Below are 17,725 nucleotides of genomic sequence, written 5' to 3'. Positions count from 1 at the left end.
CATTATTTGCTAATGGTTGAGAACGGAGGAAACTAGTAGTTTGAATGATGTTTCCAAATTGTGGAGTTTTGAGAGGAACATAGACGTAAAATTAAGCTTGATTGTTGTTCAAATATACTGAACTGAGCGTTTAGGGAAAAACCATAAAATCTTTCACCTATGCTTAAATTTTCGGGTAAAAAAATTGAAGAAAGCGTTGGTAGAAAAAAGCGATTCTAATTTTACAAAAAAAGTTGCTACTGTTATTTCTTATTGATCGGTGAAAGCGAGCGAAACGAGTGCAAAAAAAAGCATGAAGTCCGGCTTTAGCCGGACTTTCAGGCTGCTGTACATTTAAATATACAAATAAAAATATATACAGAGAAAACGGAGAGTATGTGTGCAACGGAACATGCGCCTCGCTCACTACGACGTGTCAGCGGCTATTTATCCCTCTTGAGCACTGTGACACACATTCTTTTCCAGACTACTTCTGCTCCTGAAAAGCTTCTCAAAAGTACAGTCACGGCGAAGTCATTCTGATGTGCTAATTATGTCATTCTGATGTGCTAATTCTTCGAATGCGGAGATTGGAGCATCCTCTACCGTACGACACAGCAGTAATCCATAGACACCAATACTACCAGCAAAGGGTTTTACGATGACTACGGTTATGAGGAAATCCTAGTCATAGTTAACTATACGAAAAAAGGGCGACCAACTACAAAAACAAGAAGTAAAAACTTCTATTCTGCTTATCGATGCTTCATCGATTTTCTGAGATTGTACCAGATGTCACTGACGCTTGTTATCGTCTCATCAAACTCGCTACAATATTTTTCATCTATTAATAAATATGTGGTATAATTAATTCACGTGGTGAATCAATCATCATCTGAACAATAATGGAGAAAAGAATTTTCACTGCCAAGAGTATTAATTTGAAAAGACTCGGTTTGCTGAGAAAGTGAAAAAGTGCGAAGAGGATGTGGAAATGAGAGAATGAACAAATATGGGAAAAAAGGTTTCAGTTAATTAAAGTGTTTTTGCTGAAACTTTCCGAAGAGCTGCTCATTGCTTGAGAATGTACCACAAGAGTGCAAACTCATTGGTTTCATCAACGATTCATTCATTTCAGAAAGATCTATGCCTTATAATTGGAAACTATAATCAGCTTAACTCATCCTTTCCACACCTACGAACATTCTAATAGATTGTTGAAACTGGTAACATTGTGCTCTTCTTCTTTCCATTTATAAACTCGATTTTTCAGACCTACTCGGTTGTGCGTGCGCAAGGAGTTAACTTTCGAAAAATTTATTACAGAAGATATTCGTTAAAATGACCGATGATAGGAACCAGAGGGGACGGCTGTGCAAACACTTTAAAAAAGAAAAACAAAAAGAAAAACAAAGGTATTTGGAGTGGTTTCCGCAACACGTCAAAATTGTGATACGCTGTCTGTAATCCTGGCACAAACACGTATTTCTACCCGGAAAACCGCGTCTGTCATACTCCAATCGAGCAAACATACAAGGAAGTTTCTTTTTTCAGAGCGAAGGTGACATACCATGACAACTGAGACTTATAATTGGATTGGCACCACCTCAGATTCGTGGGGAGATGCCTTTAAAACAGTTGTCATAGTATACTCTTTTCATGACATACTTCCATAGGATTTGTACCTTGCAGCCCTAATTTTGCCATATAGACACGTGTTTTTAAAGTTAAGTGGAGCACCCACCTCCTTGTTGTTTTCTTCTACTTGTCGACGCTAATTAGGCCTTGAAGAAAAAAGTACCCGTCCATAGAATTTTCAATAGATTGGAAAGCCATTATGAAATATTGGATTATTAACATTAAGAGCTACAAAAGCACACAAAAGTGAGATATCAAGGGAAAAACTTCTGGCATCTACTTCACTTTTTTGCTTGTTGTCGGTTTTCTTGCGTTTTTGAAACTGTGTAGATTTGTAATGCCAATCGGGAATTAATCTGCGAAGATAAGCGTATGTCTCACCACACCTGAGTTTGCTGGGGATTTGTTTAAAGTTTTCTTGCGATAAAAGAATTGCGAACTTTGACAGCAATAACTAACCTTAGGGAGTTAAAGTTATAAGGTCTTGTTCATTCATTAATGCTGAAGACCGACACATCCGCATGTTTCGTCGTACTCGATCAGCATTCGTTCCGCTTGGCTGATGCCAAATGTTATCATTACCATTTCATTAGCAGAGCGTAAACAGTGTTACTGCCAACCGTCAACGCATGTTCCATGTCACATTCACTCTCATGTCGTCCCAATCCGGCTTTCCCATTGCGTTCTTGAGAGTAGCCGTGAATATTTCAGGTGATATTGTATCATACTGTCGGACCTCTTTGTCTACGCTAATGATGACATTCTCGTAGAATGGCAGTTTCTTTTCGTATAGTTACTGTACAACTTTCGAAGTTCCTTTATACAACTGAGTAGTGTTGCCCTGGTTGTCCAAGGCCTCCATGACTGCTTCTGTCTCAACTGAGTCAAAGGCCTTCTTTAAGTCGACAGAGGTGAGACACAGCGCGATACCCTGACGAGTTTCGAGACAGTGTGTATGTAGTCAATCGTGCTTAATCCCTTTCGAAACCCTGCTTGCTCGCATGGTTGTCTTTTATCCAAAGCTTTTTCAATCCTATTATCGCGGAACTTCCGCGAGATAGAACTTCTTACGACACCCTTTAAAGATACAAAGGACGCAGCGTCCTTTAAATTCTCTTTCTGTTCAGGAACCACACTCCGTAGGATTCCCATTATTCGAAAGGCAGGCCCATTCCTTCATTGTTTCCCCAAAATTCGCTTATTCTGTTGGTTTTTTAGTTTGTTGTTCGTATTTTTTTTATTATGCCATTGTGATTGTATTTCTTTTCGGTTTAGTTACCCAAGTTTGAGGTGACGCCACATAAAGCCTTAATCAGTACTGGTCAAAGCGTGTAGAAGAGGGCAGCCCGGAGAAATCCTGCTTATTCTAACAAATTCCGTTTACCTATTAAGGATCACTCTTGTAAAGAGCTTGTAGATGACGGACAGTAAGCAGATTGAGCGATAGTTGAAGATTTCATGTGGATCTCCCTTTTTATACAACAACACGGTCTAGCTGGTCTTCCACTGTTTAGGAACCTTGCATTTCGCCAGATAACGTGTAAAGAGGCTCGCCAGGGTGTTGATGAGTAGTGGCGGAAGGCTCTTCAGGTGTTCTGGTCTTATTCTGTCGGGAACGGGTGCCGTACGGTTTCTTACCGACATGATAGCATGTTGTACTTCGGAGGGGAGAACCTCTGGAATGCCATGTCCCTCAGATGGTGAGGAGGCAAGTGGACATGACTATCGAAGAGAGTAGAAGTCGTGGATGATTTTCTCATTTCCCTTCTCGACAAAATGGTTGTTCCCTTCAGGTTCCCCGGAGAGCAGTTCTCTTCGTCCTTCGATTGGCGAATTCTCGACGGGCGTAGCGAATGCTCTTTCCCACCTTGTAGCTTCAACCAACACTTCTGCCCTTCTCTCCTTGAGGTATTCTTTTATCGCCTCTCTGCAAAGCCTTGCGAGCTCGGACGCGAGTTCCTGGTTGCCTGCTGCTCGTGCAGCTTCACGCTGACGCATCAGCTCTGGAGTTTCCGGAGACAGGCGTCTCATGGTTTTAAATCTCTGAGCCTTCCTCTTGCAGACATGAAGTTTTTCGACGAGCCGATCGTATTCTTCGTCGATGCTGTCCATTGCGGAATCTTCCCAAGAGCCACCTAGCGTGGCGAAAAGATCCCAGTTAGTGATAGTTCTAGGTTCTCCGTTCTCTGAACCTCGCGGCTTTTTCATCTCTCCGGCTAAACGAAAATCTTCTTCGGAGAATATCATATGCAGTAGATCTGGAGTGCTCGAAAATATAATAATTTTGGCGGCATTTTTCTATGGTTGCCGCCATTCTATCATACCGCTTTGCCTAATGAGTTCAGCCATCCTGAGGTTGTGAAAGTCTTAGTAATACATCTAGCTAACTTTAGCACCAATTAACGTCTACTCCTGAATTCAAAAATGTAGCGGGAACTTCGAGTACAAATTTGTCCTACTTATAGCGGGCATCGTGCATTATGTTGTTTCAGGTCACAAAACCCTTTCATATCTTGCAAAAAAATGTGTTTTAAAACATAATTAATCGAGAGAACTGTTGATTCGAACTCAACAACGTTTAGCAAGATAAGATCTCGACGATACAGTCATAAAAATAACGAGCCTGGCCGTCAAAAAACCCTAATATTCCGCATATCTGTGCAAAATGGTGTTAGCCAATTTAATACAAAATCAAATTCAGGAAATCGAGAGGTTTCACAAAAGCTAACCGTTGTACTACATACCAAATAGAGGACTGAGATACACCTCGAGCTTGCTAGATGTGCAATATAATATTATCAATATATGTGACCTCACTCTAGATGTTATTTGGTTATAGTTGCTGCTTGTAGCTGAATTGAAGAAGTGCATCTAAAGTTACTTTTATTCTCCTACAAGCTGCAACTACAACCAGTGTAAACGCGCATAGAAAACTTAATCATTTCGTTGCCTCATTGAGTGGTTACGTCGTAAGGTTTAACACGGAAACATTTGCGAAAGCGTCTCGCGTAGCGATTACCTCAGGGTAGCGAGATTCAGTGTCATGCTTGCGCAGTAAATAATTCGCATGCAGCTCAGAATAGAAGTTATACGTTGAGTCTATGTGGTGAATCGGCAGGGTTTCGCATGTCCCTCTAATTGTTGTGTGTTGTTTTAGAGCATCGAAGATGTTGTAGGCGGCTACGAGACCGTGGAATGCAAAGGCCCAGTAGCGTTACTGGTCGACTGGTAAGAATAGAAGCCAGTAATCGTTTTATTCTGTCCTACCATCTTGATTCATACACATTCAACTGCAGTGGAGAAACAGTAATAGTGGCCACAACGGTGAATGACATAGAGCAGCTGAGCAGAAGTCGGAACCTTGATGTGCAATGACTTCTCGGAGGGTTTGCTTTTGTTCAGAATGCAGTGTGTTTGAAACCAGTGACGGAATGTGCATTTGACTGCAGCTGTTTTTGGAACGTATTCAAAATGAGATTTATGTTCGTCCAAAAACTTTGAGCACTTTTTCACTTGGTTGTTTTGAATGAGCCTCAAACGCAAAAAGGGGAAAAAATCTTTTCTTCATTAATAAAGCAAATGAGTGGAAAATTAAGAGAATTTATGTGAATAACGGTTAAGAACGAAATACGATAGTTGAGGTTCTAATATGGAGTGCGAACGAATGAAGAAATTAACGTCAAAGTGAGTCAAGGCACCTTTCGCTAATCATCTATTCATCAATAGCATCAATCACCAGTCATCCAATTCAGTAATGTGAGGTGACATCTCCACATCAAACTAATCCCTACTTTTATGATTCTAAATATACATACATGTCGTGAAGAATGAAACTCGAGAGTAGTGGGGAATAAAACAAATTTCACCGCCTCTGAGTCGTATTCTGGAACATGCTTATCGTCAGCGAATGCTCCTCCTTCACTCGTCGAAATTTTCTCCAAACATATTTTCTGTAGTCACTAATAAAGCATATTACAACAAAAGGATTAATAGCCGGACACCAAGCGAAAAGAAACGGCAAATAGTTCGAAAACCATCCAGTGTTGAGGGTGAATAGTGGAGCAAGTACAGAAAAATAAAATGGTATGTGTATGAAAATAAAAGGGATGAGGAACTGAAAAGAGAGATATGTTGTTGATGACAACTTATTAGTTGTTCAGAGTGTTTAGGAATAAGGATGCAAGCAGTAATTACTCTACCTGAGCTATCAGCGTTTTGTAAAGTTGCATTTGTAGTTTTCGAGTCTTTTCATTGGAACCAGCTCGAGCTGCTATCATAATCCGTTTTGTGCAGTACAACATAATTGACAATGCAGACACCATCATGATAATCAAATATATAGATGTTATCAGCATTGTTTTGCTTTGAACAATATTGAATGGACTGTCGAAACCTTTTTCATTCTGAAATTAAATTTGTTATAAAATGAAGAATGTTTAATAGTAGTATTATTTGGTAGTTTTTTATCTGAATGAAAGCAACGCATCTACCATGATGCGGGCAACTTTTCCGCTCAAATGTTACTCTCCCTTTCCTAGCTGCTGCAAAACGCACATCGTGGTCCTACGAACAAGCAAATCGGCTGCTACAGGAGACTACTTATATCCAATATCTTTTATATCTGTCTAATATATCTTCGTATCATACTGATGTACTATTCTGCGTCTGCTTCAAAAATACTGATTATTTTATTGGGGCAGCTGATCTTATAAATTTTCTCCTTGACGTCTTCACGATTTCAATCCGTGTATATTTCCCTGATCTGGTGTGGTTTATAGTATTCTTTTGCAACCTTTGTTTAAGTGCTGCAATTAAACCCGTGAAAGCTAACTATGCTAATTGTTCTGATTATTCTGATTATTTCGAACCTCAATGAAAGCAAAACAATCATGCACCACTGAAATGAGTAAAAGTAAAAGGAGTGGAACACTTTCCGCAAATTTCTCCCATAAAATCGACAGTTTTTTTTAGTAATACAAAGTAGAAATGTCCCTAGGAAAATCTAACTGATTCATCTCTCAGTGTTTACAAGTGGACGCTACAGTTGCTCTCCATTAACTCCTCATAGCTGAAAGAACCCACTTTTAGCATTGCAACCAAGAAGGTGGCATTTCGTTGAACGTGGATTTTCATTGCGATTCCTTGGAAGTACGCAAGATCAAACTGAGTCGGCCAAGCAGCAAAACACATCAGTGCACAAGAAGAACTTGAAATAAATAAAGGAAGAATGAGTAGATATCGCAAGGAGCGGTAGTGTTGAGCTAAGAATTTTGTTCTGTAACGAGTTTATTGACTTCTCTGACAAGCATCTGTCAGTTACAAACTTACAACTCACTTGCAAATTTGAAGATATCGAAAAACAAAAAGACACGGAGGAGTTACAATAGACTGACATAGCAGAAATATAAAGAAAATCAACGTTAATCTTGCCCAAGACATGGGAAGTGGTATTCCTCCTTTAACGATTAACAGCGAAGACAATTTTTCCATAGCGGCAAATGTCTACAAATCAAGAAGTACTTAGCGGGAACACAAAAGCCATCTGATATATGAAATGTATAACATAAAGCTCAGAGGTTTACGAATCAATCAAGAATTTCTACCTCAATGGACGGGCAAGAAGTGCCTTGGTCAGCATGAAAACGCTCAGAAGAAACCTGCTACTACATACTACTTACTCTTAAAATAATAAAAATAGTGAAATCTCCATCCGAGACGGTTTTTGTTGGAAAGGTTTGAAAATGTAACTCACCGGGCATGCAACAATAAATAGAGCACTAAATAGTAGGTCCAGTATAGCAGAAGTGATCATCATATATTTGTACGAACCCATAACTTCCACTGATCGATAACAGATGACCGAAATTAAAAAGGAGTTAAGGCAAATTGATATACCACCAAAAACGTAGCTGTTTATTGCAGAAACTTCTCCTGCATTGACCATCTGGAAACAGCCTAATTGTGAACCGAAGAATCAAAGAAACAAAACAGTAATGTAGACGTAATGATAGAAATATTAGACGAAAACAAAAGCAAAATCAAAAATCAAAATTATTAAAAGTTCTCTAGGCAGATATCACGACACAAAGTTATTAATTTAATTGATTTAGTTAATTAATATCATTTAATTAATTTCTTTTTTAAATTTATTTAATTTCAGTTGACCAATTATTTCTTGGCGGTCCATTTATTTTACACATTTGTATCATGTAATATTTCACTCACATGTCGTCTTTTTTCAAACAATCAAACAAATTAAGAGTCCACAAAATAGCAACCATTATTGTCAGCACATTAAGTTAATTATTGGGGAAGGCTAAAAGAGCGTTCTCCAGAAAAATAAGCATGTGAGGTTAAGTAGCAGAGGGATTCTTTCTGACATCACTGATATTGTTTGGCGGAACGATTCGACAGAATGTCGATTTCAAAACCTGATATATATCGTAGTTTGAAGAGACCACTTCTCGGCCATACGGTAAGGGGAACCAGGCGATCATCCAGTGACTGCCGAGTCAGCCTTTGCCTTGCGCATTCTCATCTCCTATTACGAAAAATATAACTTCGCAACGATTTCCATCAATTTCCGCGCACAGATTAGGGTTCCTTATGGTACCTTTACGCACAGTGCAGCCCAACCGTTCGCTACAAAAAGGCGGTCAAAATATGTTTGTGGCGGCAATTTAAACGCATCACACCACGAGGTATGAGGTGGCACGGATTTCAGGTGGTGTATTCGTATATGGAATCGTAGATTATGGAGAGGTGGGTGATTCCGTCCATTTCTTGTTAATTGGTGTGAAAACGGCCCGGAAGATGTGGCGCGTGCACAAGGCTGGCGCGCTCCAAACGAACTCCTTATAGAAAATAGCGCGCCAGAACGCCCGAAGCCGTATCGTTCGGGCCGTTTTTACAGTAATTAGGAAGAAATGGATGGGACTACCCTTCTCTCCATAATCTATACGAATACACATTGTGGGTCAGACCAGCATTTTTGGGAATGAATTCGATTCCTTTGAAAATTTCAAAGCGGAGAAAGGTGAATAATAACAATAGTGTTTGCGAAAAGAGCTACATCTGCGGAGATATTGAACACTTCTAAATTCTATAAAACGGATTGGCAATAGAGAGGATGTAAAAACGAACGAACTACTGAAGAACGCGAAGGAGTTCACAACGAGAAGCTGATATCTTTCTAATTGTCACTGTTTATGAATGTAGAAAAAGCTGACTGTACGCTAATTGTGTTTGAAAATGTAGAAAATAACATCTTAAAAAATAGAAAAGACCTGAAACCTGAATAAAACATTATTTCTCGAACAAGATTAGTGGTGTTTGCCTGCTTTATCAACTCAACGCAATGAATTGTCAACAAACGAAAAGTAACTGAGTCTAAATTTGCGCAAAATGTTGCTTCGAATAGTTTATAGCAATTGGTTTTAATCAGCACAATCAAATAACTAATTAGTGATTACTGCAATAACTGAATATCAAGTCGACCCAAGGGATTTATCGCGTACGCAGATATGAAATTCACTAATTTTTGATCTTTGATGCAGAATCTTACTTCTAAAAGCATAGATCGTTTTTGAAAAGGATTTGTTGTTGCTTAGTTCTTTAAAAGCGGCATATAAGAAATGAAAAATAGAGTTAGTGTGAAAGATGAGCGCGATCACTGTCAACTGCTCCCAACGTGGAACGGTAAAGGAGGCCCCGTCGGATACTCCGAAAATGCCTTTGGGGCATTGAGCATCCAGTGAATAGAGATGTCAACATCCATATTTTGTCGGAACTACGCTCCAGTTGTTCATCGTGACGCAGACAACCTTCTCAGATACCCTTCTGATCAAAGAAACGCAGAGAGCTAAGTACACAGTCACAAGGAAATATGAAGAAAGGTTCGAGTAGTCGAAATTACGGAACTAATAACAAAGCAATGTTCTTAATAAAACATGATATTTGTGTGGTGGTGCTAGGAGAGAGAAGGAGCGATTTTTGTATAGATATTACCTTCAGGAATCATAGAAATCTTATCAAATAAACTCCTTTTATTCCATGTTCCCAGACTCAGGATTCCAGGTCTCACTCTTAAAGGAAAAACACAAAAAATTTGGTTCAATTTCAAGGTTCCCAGACTCAGGGTTCCAGGTCCCACTCTTAAGCACCTATTCACAGTCCCACCTTTTCATCACCTTCTTCCGTTTCTATTCCTTCACCTCTTTCACAAGTACCACGTTATTCGGAAGTTTCACATGAACAACGTAGCCCACAAAAAGCTTGGAACCTTTAATACTTCGAATACTCCGATAATCCTCACCTCTATTACTTTTGAAAACTACAATGTTCGGTTTCAAAAAAAATTCTCATATGCGTAATTTCAAGCTGTTGGATGCATCTTTCCCTCACATTTCACGTGAGGGTTTCTCTTGTTTCTGATACGGCTGCAACTTTGAAATCACCCTATATCATAATATTGCTCCTCAAAATTTTCATCAAATTAAAAAATCCTAATGGATGTGTCTTCTCCAAAACAGTTTAGTGGCTCGTAAATCGTATCCTAGCCGGTGATGCAGCGTACGATCAGCTACGAAGTTAGGGAGAGTCAGTTATTTAGGTGGCAACGGCTGTGAATCTTCACAGGGTGCGCCCATAGCTAATTGCTCGGCTTAGCGATGATCGAGGCAACCTCAAAAATCTGACATGACCCTATTTACACTCATCCCCTGAATATGCAGAAAATCAGCGTTAGAAAGGGCACCATACGCGCCATAAAAGAGACAGCATCAACAAGTTCGCTCAGTATCAGACGCGACGCGTCCATCTGCGCTTCAATACTTGACGGGTTGTTGGCTGCCTCGTAGTGAGATCCAATCGACAAGACGTTTTCCCACGCTGTCTTTCAGGATAAGTAGAGGGAATTGACCGTGATAACTCCATACTCGTGATCTACACCCATAAGCCTATTTTTTATGGAGTGCTTCTTGCATCGTGGTATGCTGCCTTCAATAAAGAACACATAACTGACTCCGTTCGTCTTCTTCCCTACCTCTCTCCCTTCGTCCTCCCAAAATAAAATTTCCTGTGAAAGCGATGGGAAAATTATGGTTTAGTGAGGTTCATCTTCCTACATAACTTGTGGATGTACAAGAAAACGGTGCGATAACAAAATAATTGTGCTGTGATAATAGTACATATATAATTAATCGCTAATACGAGATGTATATAGTATAATCAATTGGTATTAGGAGCTCTATGAAAGAAAGGGTTGGGGATTGATAAATAAATAAACGTTCACGTAACCACCTTATTAAACGAGTAAGAAATTGATTGACGGAGAATTTGCACACGTTACCAAAGCAAGAACACATGAACAAACGTTGGAAACAAGTGAACGAGTGGAAAAATTAAAGGAAGAAGGAAATGGGAGGTTGACGAATGTAATAATTTAAAGGCATCACCCCACGAATCTGAGGTGGTACAGATTTCAGGTGGAGTATTCTTATAAGGGATAGTAGATTATGGAGAGGAGGGTGATCTCGTCCATTTCTTCCTAATTGCCGTAAAAAAAGGCCCGAAAGATGCGGTGCCGCACAAAGCTGGCGCGCTCCAGTTGAATTCCCTGTAGAAAATAGTGCGCCAAAACGCCTAAAGCCATATCTTCCGGGCCGTTTTTACGGCAATTGAGAAGAAATAGACGAAATCACTCGCCTCTCGATAATCTACTATCCCTTATAAGAATACTCCACCTGAAATCTGCACTATCTCAGATTCGTGGGGTGATGCGTTTAAACAGTGAATGAACGAGTGATTAAATGAACAAATGAAGGTTTTTTGACATAAGCGGCGGGATAGTATTGTCGCCTGAAGCGGTTTCTTGCATTTTCGTCGGAGAGTGTCGCCTTTGAGGGCCCAACCTCTATTTACTGCAAGAACAATAATCCAGCCTGTGAGATTTGGGGCCTCTCATGGGCTACCGATCCACGCTGAGTGACCGACATACTTCAGGTGTCTGGTAGCTCAGCGCAACAAAACGAAGAGTTTTTACCAGCGGTGCTCGCTTTAGGCATCTGACCTACTTGAGTTGGGCTTCGGCTGTGTGCTGGATGACAGCACCTTTCTGCAATGTCTGTGTAACTTCCGCCGAACTGCACAAATTGTACAGTATGAGCGTGCCCAGACGTACGTATATTCAAATGGTTACATTGCAGGTAGCATTTAGACTCGTGTACGCGTCTTCGAAAATAAGTGGAGTAAATCGACGCACATATATGTGAGTAAATGTCTGAAACGAAAAAAAAAAACTTGATCAATTAAGACAGGGTGCAGTAAGGAAAAAAAGATGAAAAGAAAATCAATGCCAGAGAAATTGAACAACGAACCTGTGAATCAAAAAGGAAAGAGGAACGAAGGAACGACTGGACTTATGAAAGAGGTGAAATGGTGAGGAGAGAGAGAAGTTAAGAAGGCATTGAAAGAAATACCAAAAGATTGTGGGAGTGAATGTACAACACAGCGATACTGCTGGATAGGTGCATAGCTGCGATCGATGTTTCGATCATGCATTGACAGTGAAAAGTCTTTAGTTCAAGCAAAGGTTGACTTAGAATACTACTTCTGCGCGGCACGCTACCGTTCGCTAAATATTCCACTTCGTAGATGTTGCACTTCCTTCGATAGACAGTGATTCTGTCAACACACATATTTTAATCGTGCTACTCCTTCATCGAATGGGATAAATTTAAAAAAAAAGCAGTGGATGGCCGACAGGAATGTCGATGGAAATAAATGAAAATTACATGAATTGCATCGTTTGCTACACAGCTCAGAAATCCTTCTCACCCTTCTTTATTGCGTGATAAATGAGGCTATTCATGCTATTTTGCATGCATCAAAAATCCCTCTCATTTCAAAGCGATAATAAAACAGTAACAATGCAGAAGTCGATGCAGAGAGTAGAATTTTTTTCCTATTCTGAAATGACGTTTCGTCTGTTTTCGAGAAGCTCAACTTGTTTCCGTTGATTTAAATTGGATTTTTAGTCAATATATTAGTTGCTATCCGTCCTTCAATTGAAAACATTAAGAAAATGCTTACTCCGACCACTGCAGTCAATCAGGAACTTGAAACATGAGGATTCTGTCGTTTTCGTCCAAATTTAAGTGGTGCTGAGAATTAGAACAGAGCCACCAGAATTGTGTGATCAAATTGACAACAAATGAAGTGATACGGTACTCTTAGGAGTAGACACATAGACGAAAGTAACCAAAGAAGGGGGTAGAGTAAAATCAATTCTTATTCTTAAAGGTCCATGAAGATTGAAGTTTTGAATAATAACTATCCATATTCAACAAAAAGTAAAATCAACATCCATCCAATTATGTTCTCCAGAGACAGTACTGACTTGTAAAAGTACCAACGAATAAAACACTCCTTCATCTGAGTTTTCTCAAAAGAACAAGCCGTTCTAGTACAAGTATGAGTCACCAAGTAAATCTCATCATTACCAATGTTTTTCGTCGGCCGGATCTCTCCGGTTTTCTTCATTGCTAAGACGGCTTGATGACTGATGTCGCCTTCGATAAGCCCTTCGAAAGCGAATTCTTAGGATATGGAATGTCGTTCGAAGTTGATCATCAGCTGGTTTCACCGAGTAAATCTGTTTTGCTTTCGTATCTGGTTTTAGTTAGGTTACAAGTTCCCATATAGAAGGCAACTATCGTTAATGCCGTTGTATGAGTAATCATCAGATTCCCAGGGTGTACTTGAAGCAACCAACCACTAACAGCAGCTTTTGGAAAAGAAATTTCGGTGTTGCATTTGTTCATTAGTATATAGGGACCACAAAGTGATTTGGAAGCGTCCCAACAACAATGCGGAAAAATCCCCTCAAAATTGCAGGATTCGGAGGTATCAGAGGCACCAGAAACGTCACTTTATCCGATAAGTCAACACCTTACAGACACAATATCCAAGACATAAACTAAACTGGCTCTCATTTTTCCTATAAATGTGAAGATTATCTAGAAGACTAAGATAATTATTAGCGAATTTATCGAAAATTTCATTAGTAATAAAGCTCAGACTTTCATTTCTTCGACATGAATGTAATTAGTAGCATCGTTGGTTAAACTGATACCTAATGTACTCTTGATGCTTTCTAGTCTATGAATTTGTAGGCGATTCTTCGCATTTTCGTTATTCTCCTGAAGCTCACTGGAAAGAGCCGAACAGAGAAAATTATCTCGAACGCTCATATATTTGTTGACTAGAAAAATAACTTGAAAAATAAGGAGTTTGATATTTGTGCTGCTCCAAGAGCGGGAAGAACACGCGTCAGACAAGAAGAGTTTGCAAGTTTGCAACGAACTTGTTGTATTCGATTAACACCTTATTCAAAAATGTTCCGTGCGTTCGAGCGTTCAAACTACGAAAGATCAAAAGAATAATTTGTGAAGCCATTAGATCCTTAGCGAAACTCGACCACTTGTTCTAATTAAGTCTGAGGGCGTTCTTTTGACAACTCTTCGAGAGGGAGGACACCTGTAAACAACAGATCGTCTCGATCAACTTCGAGTTTGTAATAACCTCTAATTGGCCTCGAAATCTACATGATGTATGTATGATTTCGTAGTCGTATACGATTATCACGCATTTGTTAGTCATCCAACAAATCAAGTTATTACCGTCAAGCCAAACGTTCTCCGAGCAGAAGATCACTGATAACAACCAGAATATTATGGGATTAACACATTATCATTCGAAGAGCGTAGGATTATAAAATATGCGGGAAATCGCACTGTAGCGACAAAAATGAAGATTTATGAAGAAGCACGATGTTAACAGAATGACATCCAATTTAAAAAAAAAATCATTAATTTGATCCTAGTGAGTAAATGATAGTGTTCTCCACGACCTAGTCTAATATGCAAGACAATGCAAGCATCAGTGATTCATAAATATTTCGTAAATACTGTCAAACTACTTATTTATTTGATCCAGTAATTACTACTCTCAACGGCACACCATAAAATTATATAAAATTATACAGTAAAGAAGAAACAAGAACGATGAGACTAGTATAGTATCTTATGGTTATCCTTTACAAATTCAGTAGAAACAAAATTTTCTTGTAGCCAACTGGTTGTGTGGATAGGATTACAAGGGTTTAGAATATATCGTACTTCAAACATTCGTTGAGAATCTGCCGAAGCAAGAAAGGAGAAAATATCACAGCGAAAACTTCGTCCACATTAGAAAGGTGCATTAATTGAAGATCATTCTCGGATATTTTCTTGCTTTAACAAAACAAACAAACTGATCCGGCCATTTTTCGACTCCCTTCACTATTTGGTTGGCCGTGCTTGTCGCATCATTACGCAATGCTTACGAATCACGATTTATCATCGCATCGTTACTGGTATGGAGCGGCAAACCCGCCCGTTCACCGCGACCAGTCCTCCAACGGTGGGCCGTCGTCCATCCCGGATCGCTATATAAACTGACTCCAGGAAACGTGTCCCAGCTAATCGCCCCCAACTACCTTGCCCGCTATGGTGAGCTTGACCTATTTATCATTTGTCTGTTGTGTGTTGTGCTTCCACTACTTGTTTCTATACACCAAGAGACTTCTTAAGCAGATATTCATTAAATTGAGCTTTTTCTGATATTTTGTCAACACATGAGATATCAAATTTAGAGGAGCGTATTATTTCTCGCAGTGGTAACTGGAACGGCAGCTATCTTCTTCCCAGGAATGGGAGGAGGAGGAGGTGGATGTGGATGCGGATGTGAAGTATGCAGAATACTTCTTACCTTTGAAACGAATTTCTGAGTTTATGAGCTTTAAGTGCCTGTTTTCAGGATACTTCATGTCTTCCAAAACCTCCAAAGATTACCTGTCAACGACTATGCTTCTCTATTCCATCAATCGCGGTAAGAACGCTAATACAACCATCTAGAGGGAGTCAAGAAATACCAAAACCTACAGCTGTAGTGAAACTTCAACCTTATTGGGCACCTTTCAGCTGCCGATGCCATGCGGTTGCGGCTGCGGAGGACGTAAGAAGAGAGCAGTTGAAGGTGATGCTAAGTGCACGGATCCAGAACTACATAAGCTCATCTTAGCGGTAAGTTTTCTCGCTTCAGTGGAATGGGTCAGAGAAGAACTTGGAACAGAGTATTGAATTGTGGGCACAGGGAACATTTCTAAGCACATCACCTCAAAATGTTTGCCGATAAGAATGAACTTTCATGAAAATCACTTACTACAGAGAGATCATTACTTTGAACAGTGGAACTATGGATTAATGGCCTCGAGGATTTTCTTAGGACGTATCGGAACTAAGCCTTAGTCTCACGGTTGCAAACCTAACTATATAAACTCACTGGAAGTATCTTTGCCGGTAAACATCCGTAAACAATGCACCTTTATTCTCAGACATTCTATTTACAGTAAATATAGTGACTATCAATCTTCAAAAACGAATAAACAATCTTCCATTCATTTCAGGGCATACGCAATAACGTGACCGAATCACGGAACAACATTCTCGCCGCTTTGAAGGAAAAGCACGGCGATTCGCGGTACGGCACTTTATCACACAAATATTGGTTTAGTAACCGATGTAGGGGCGTATCATTAGTTTTAACAAACACCAAAACTTTAGAAAAGTTGAAGGTTTCTGTAACTCATTTGCTTTAATTAGTACTACTAATACAAAGGAGGGGATCAAGTCAAAGCACTTAGGGAATACGGTAGGGAAGAGCTAAGGATGGAATCCTTAAGGACCTAGGGGACTAAACAGAGAGAAACATGCGCTTCTACTCAGAGCCTTGATTGCTGATTTTCTAAAAAGCACAACACTTGTAAGGAGAAGGCGAATTTTCAAGTTGCAATTTGTGATTAATTATTAATTAATATGCCATAAACGGGAAAAAATTAGGAGTATTTACTGGTTTGAAAAAATAGAGAGATTAAGCGTTACTCGTTACTAGTAGATTATCAAAGAAGTTGCATATACTCTGCTAGGCAAGACATTATGTACGTTGTTCAACATTTTTGGCTGAGAAAAGCAAATAGCAAAAAAAAAAAGAATAAAATACTAGTAAGGGGTATGACAACGGTTCCCGCACAAGTAACAAAGCGTTATCTTCAGCTCTAAACATCCAAAAGGTGATATAGTTGAACAGATCGTTCATACGTGATACTTTTATGACGGTGAAATCCCCAAAGATGACGGAATCGAACCTAATAAGAGTCCATGTTCGATTGTCCGTGTATCGTGGCATTATTGAATACTCAACTCTCACTGATTTGTTTGAGTTGCATTCAAGATTTGATTGATCTTTATTAACAGCTACGGTTTGACATCATGGCCGAAGCCTGGAAAACTCAAAGCCATAAGTGATTCAGTGACTAAGTGATTTCCTCTTAAATCCGTAAAAAACAATACAAGCTGAAATGGATTTTCGTGGCCTCTGCACATTTTGCTCCCGAGGGGTGGGACCCTTGCTCGACGCCGTCTAAAGAAATGCTTCACCCAGCCACTGCAAAGGTGCGCCGCCCCTCAATGAAACGCCTACGGTTTCCTGTATACAACCGTTTACGCGACATTAAAGGCATCACTCCACGAACTCTGAGATGGTACGGATTTCAGGTGGAGAGTTCCTATGCGGGGTCGACTATGGAGAGGAGGGTGATTCCGCACATCTCTTCCAAATTTCCGTAAAAACGGTCCGGTAGACGCGGCGCGTGTACAAAGCAAGCGCGCTCCAATCGAACTCGTAGAAAATAGCGAGCTAGGATACTTGGAGTCGTATCTTCCGTTTTTAGGAAGAAATGGGCGGAATCACCCTTCTCTCCATAATCTACGACTCCGTATACGCATAACCCACCTGAAATCCGTACCACCTCAGATTCGTGGGGTGATGCCTTTAAACGAGGGTGTTTTATCTGTTAGGAACTCCATACAACATAATTTTCACTTTGATAATATAAATCTGCGAAAATACAGCACCTCCGTCCTTCGGAGTCTACTCAAAAAAACGCTAAAGAAGGGGAAAAGGCAAGGTTATGGCATAATTATGGAATAAGCGCCGGTGAACCACAGAA

General features: G+C 39.8%; 3 protein-coding genes across 5 annotated transcripts in view; 1 reads left to right on the top strand and 2 right to left on the bottom strand.

Moving 5' to 3' along the window:
- Window positions 1-3,339: 3,339 nt before the first annotated feature.
- Window positions 3,340-3,864, bottom strand: RB195_002870 (uncharacterized protein; the record flags this gene model as incomplete). Its single annotated transcript, XM_064200319.1, has 1 exon — window positions 3,340-3,864. One exon carries the CDS (start codon window positions 3,862-3,864, stop codon window positions 3,340-3,342), a length of 525 nt encoding a protein of 174 aa, XP_064056200.1.
- Window positions 3,865-5,807: 1,943 nt separating this feature from the next.
- On the bottom strand, window positions 5,808-7,561 carry RB195_002869 (uncharacterized protein; the record flags this gene model as incomplete). Of its 3 annotated transcripts, none has more annotated exons than XM_064200316.1 (5): window positions 5,808-6,020; window positions 6,700-6,892; window positions 6,953-7,119; window positions 7,221-7,274; window positions 7,370-7,561. In XM_064200316.1, the coding sequence occupies 5 exons, from the start codon at window positions 7,559-7,561 to the stop codon at window positions 5,808-5,810; spliced, it is 819 nt and encodes a 272-aa protein (XP_064056197.1). The 3 variants fall into 3 exon arrangements, with proteins under 3 accessions (XP_064056197.1, XP_064056198.1, XP_064056199.1); XM_064200318.1 differs by having other exon boundaries at window positions 7,370-7,450; XM_064200317.1 differs by lacking the exon at window positions 7,221-7,274 and having other exon boundaries at window positions 7,370-7,450.
- Window positions 7,562-15,367: 7,806 nt separating this feature from the next.
- Window positions 15,368-17,725, top strand: part of RB195_002868 (uncharacterized protein) — a gene marked incomplete at both ends in the record, with an annotated part of 2,522 nt that continues 164 nt past the window's right edge. Inside the window, 4 exons of the mRNA XM_064200315.1 lie at window positions 15,368-15,406; window positions 15,475-15,546; window positions 15,639-15,740; window positions 16,124-16,197. Coding sequence (XP_064056196.1) covers window positions 15,368-15,406; window positions 15,475-15,546; window positions 15,639-15,740; window positions 16,124-16,197 — 287 coding nt within the window. The remainder of the gene's footprint in view (window positions 15,407-15,474; window positions 15,547-15,638; window positions 15,741-16,123; window positions 16,198-17,725) is intronic.

The sequence above is a fragment of the Necator americanus genome, chromosome IV (genome assembly GCF_031761385.1).
Source record: "Necator americanus strain Aroian chromosome IV, whole genome shotgun sequence".
Taxonomy (NCBI): domain Eukaryota; kingdom Metazoa; phylum Nematoda; class Chromadorea; order Rhabditida; family Ancylostomatidae; genus Necator; species Necator americanus.
Note: the sequence above shows the minus strand (reverse complement) of the source record. Positions and strands in the feature narration are given on the sequence as shown.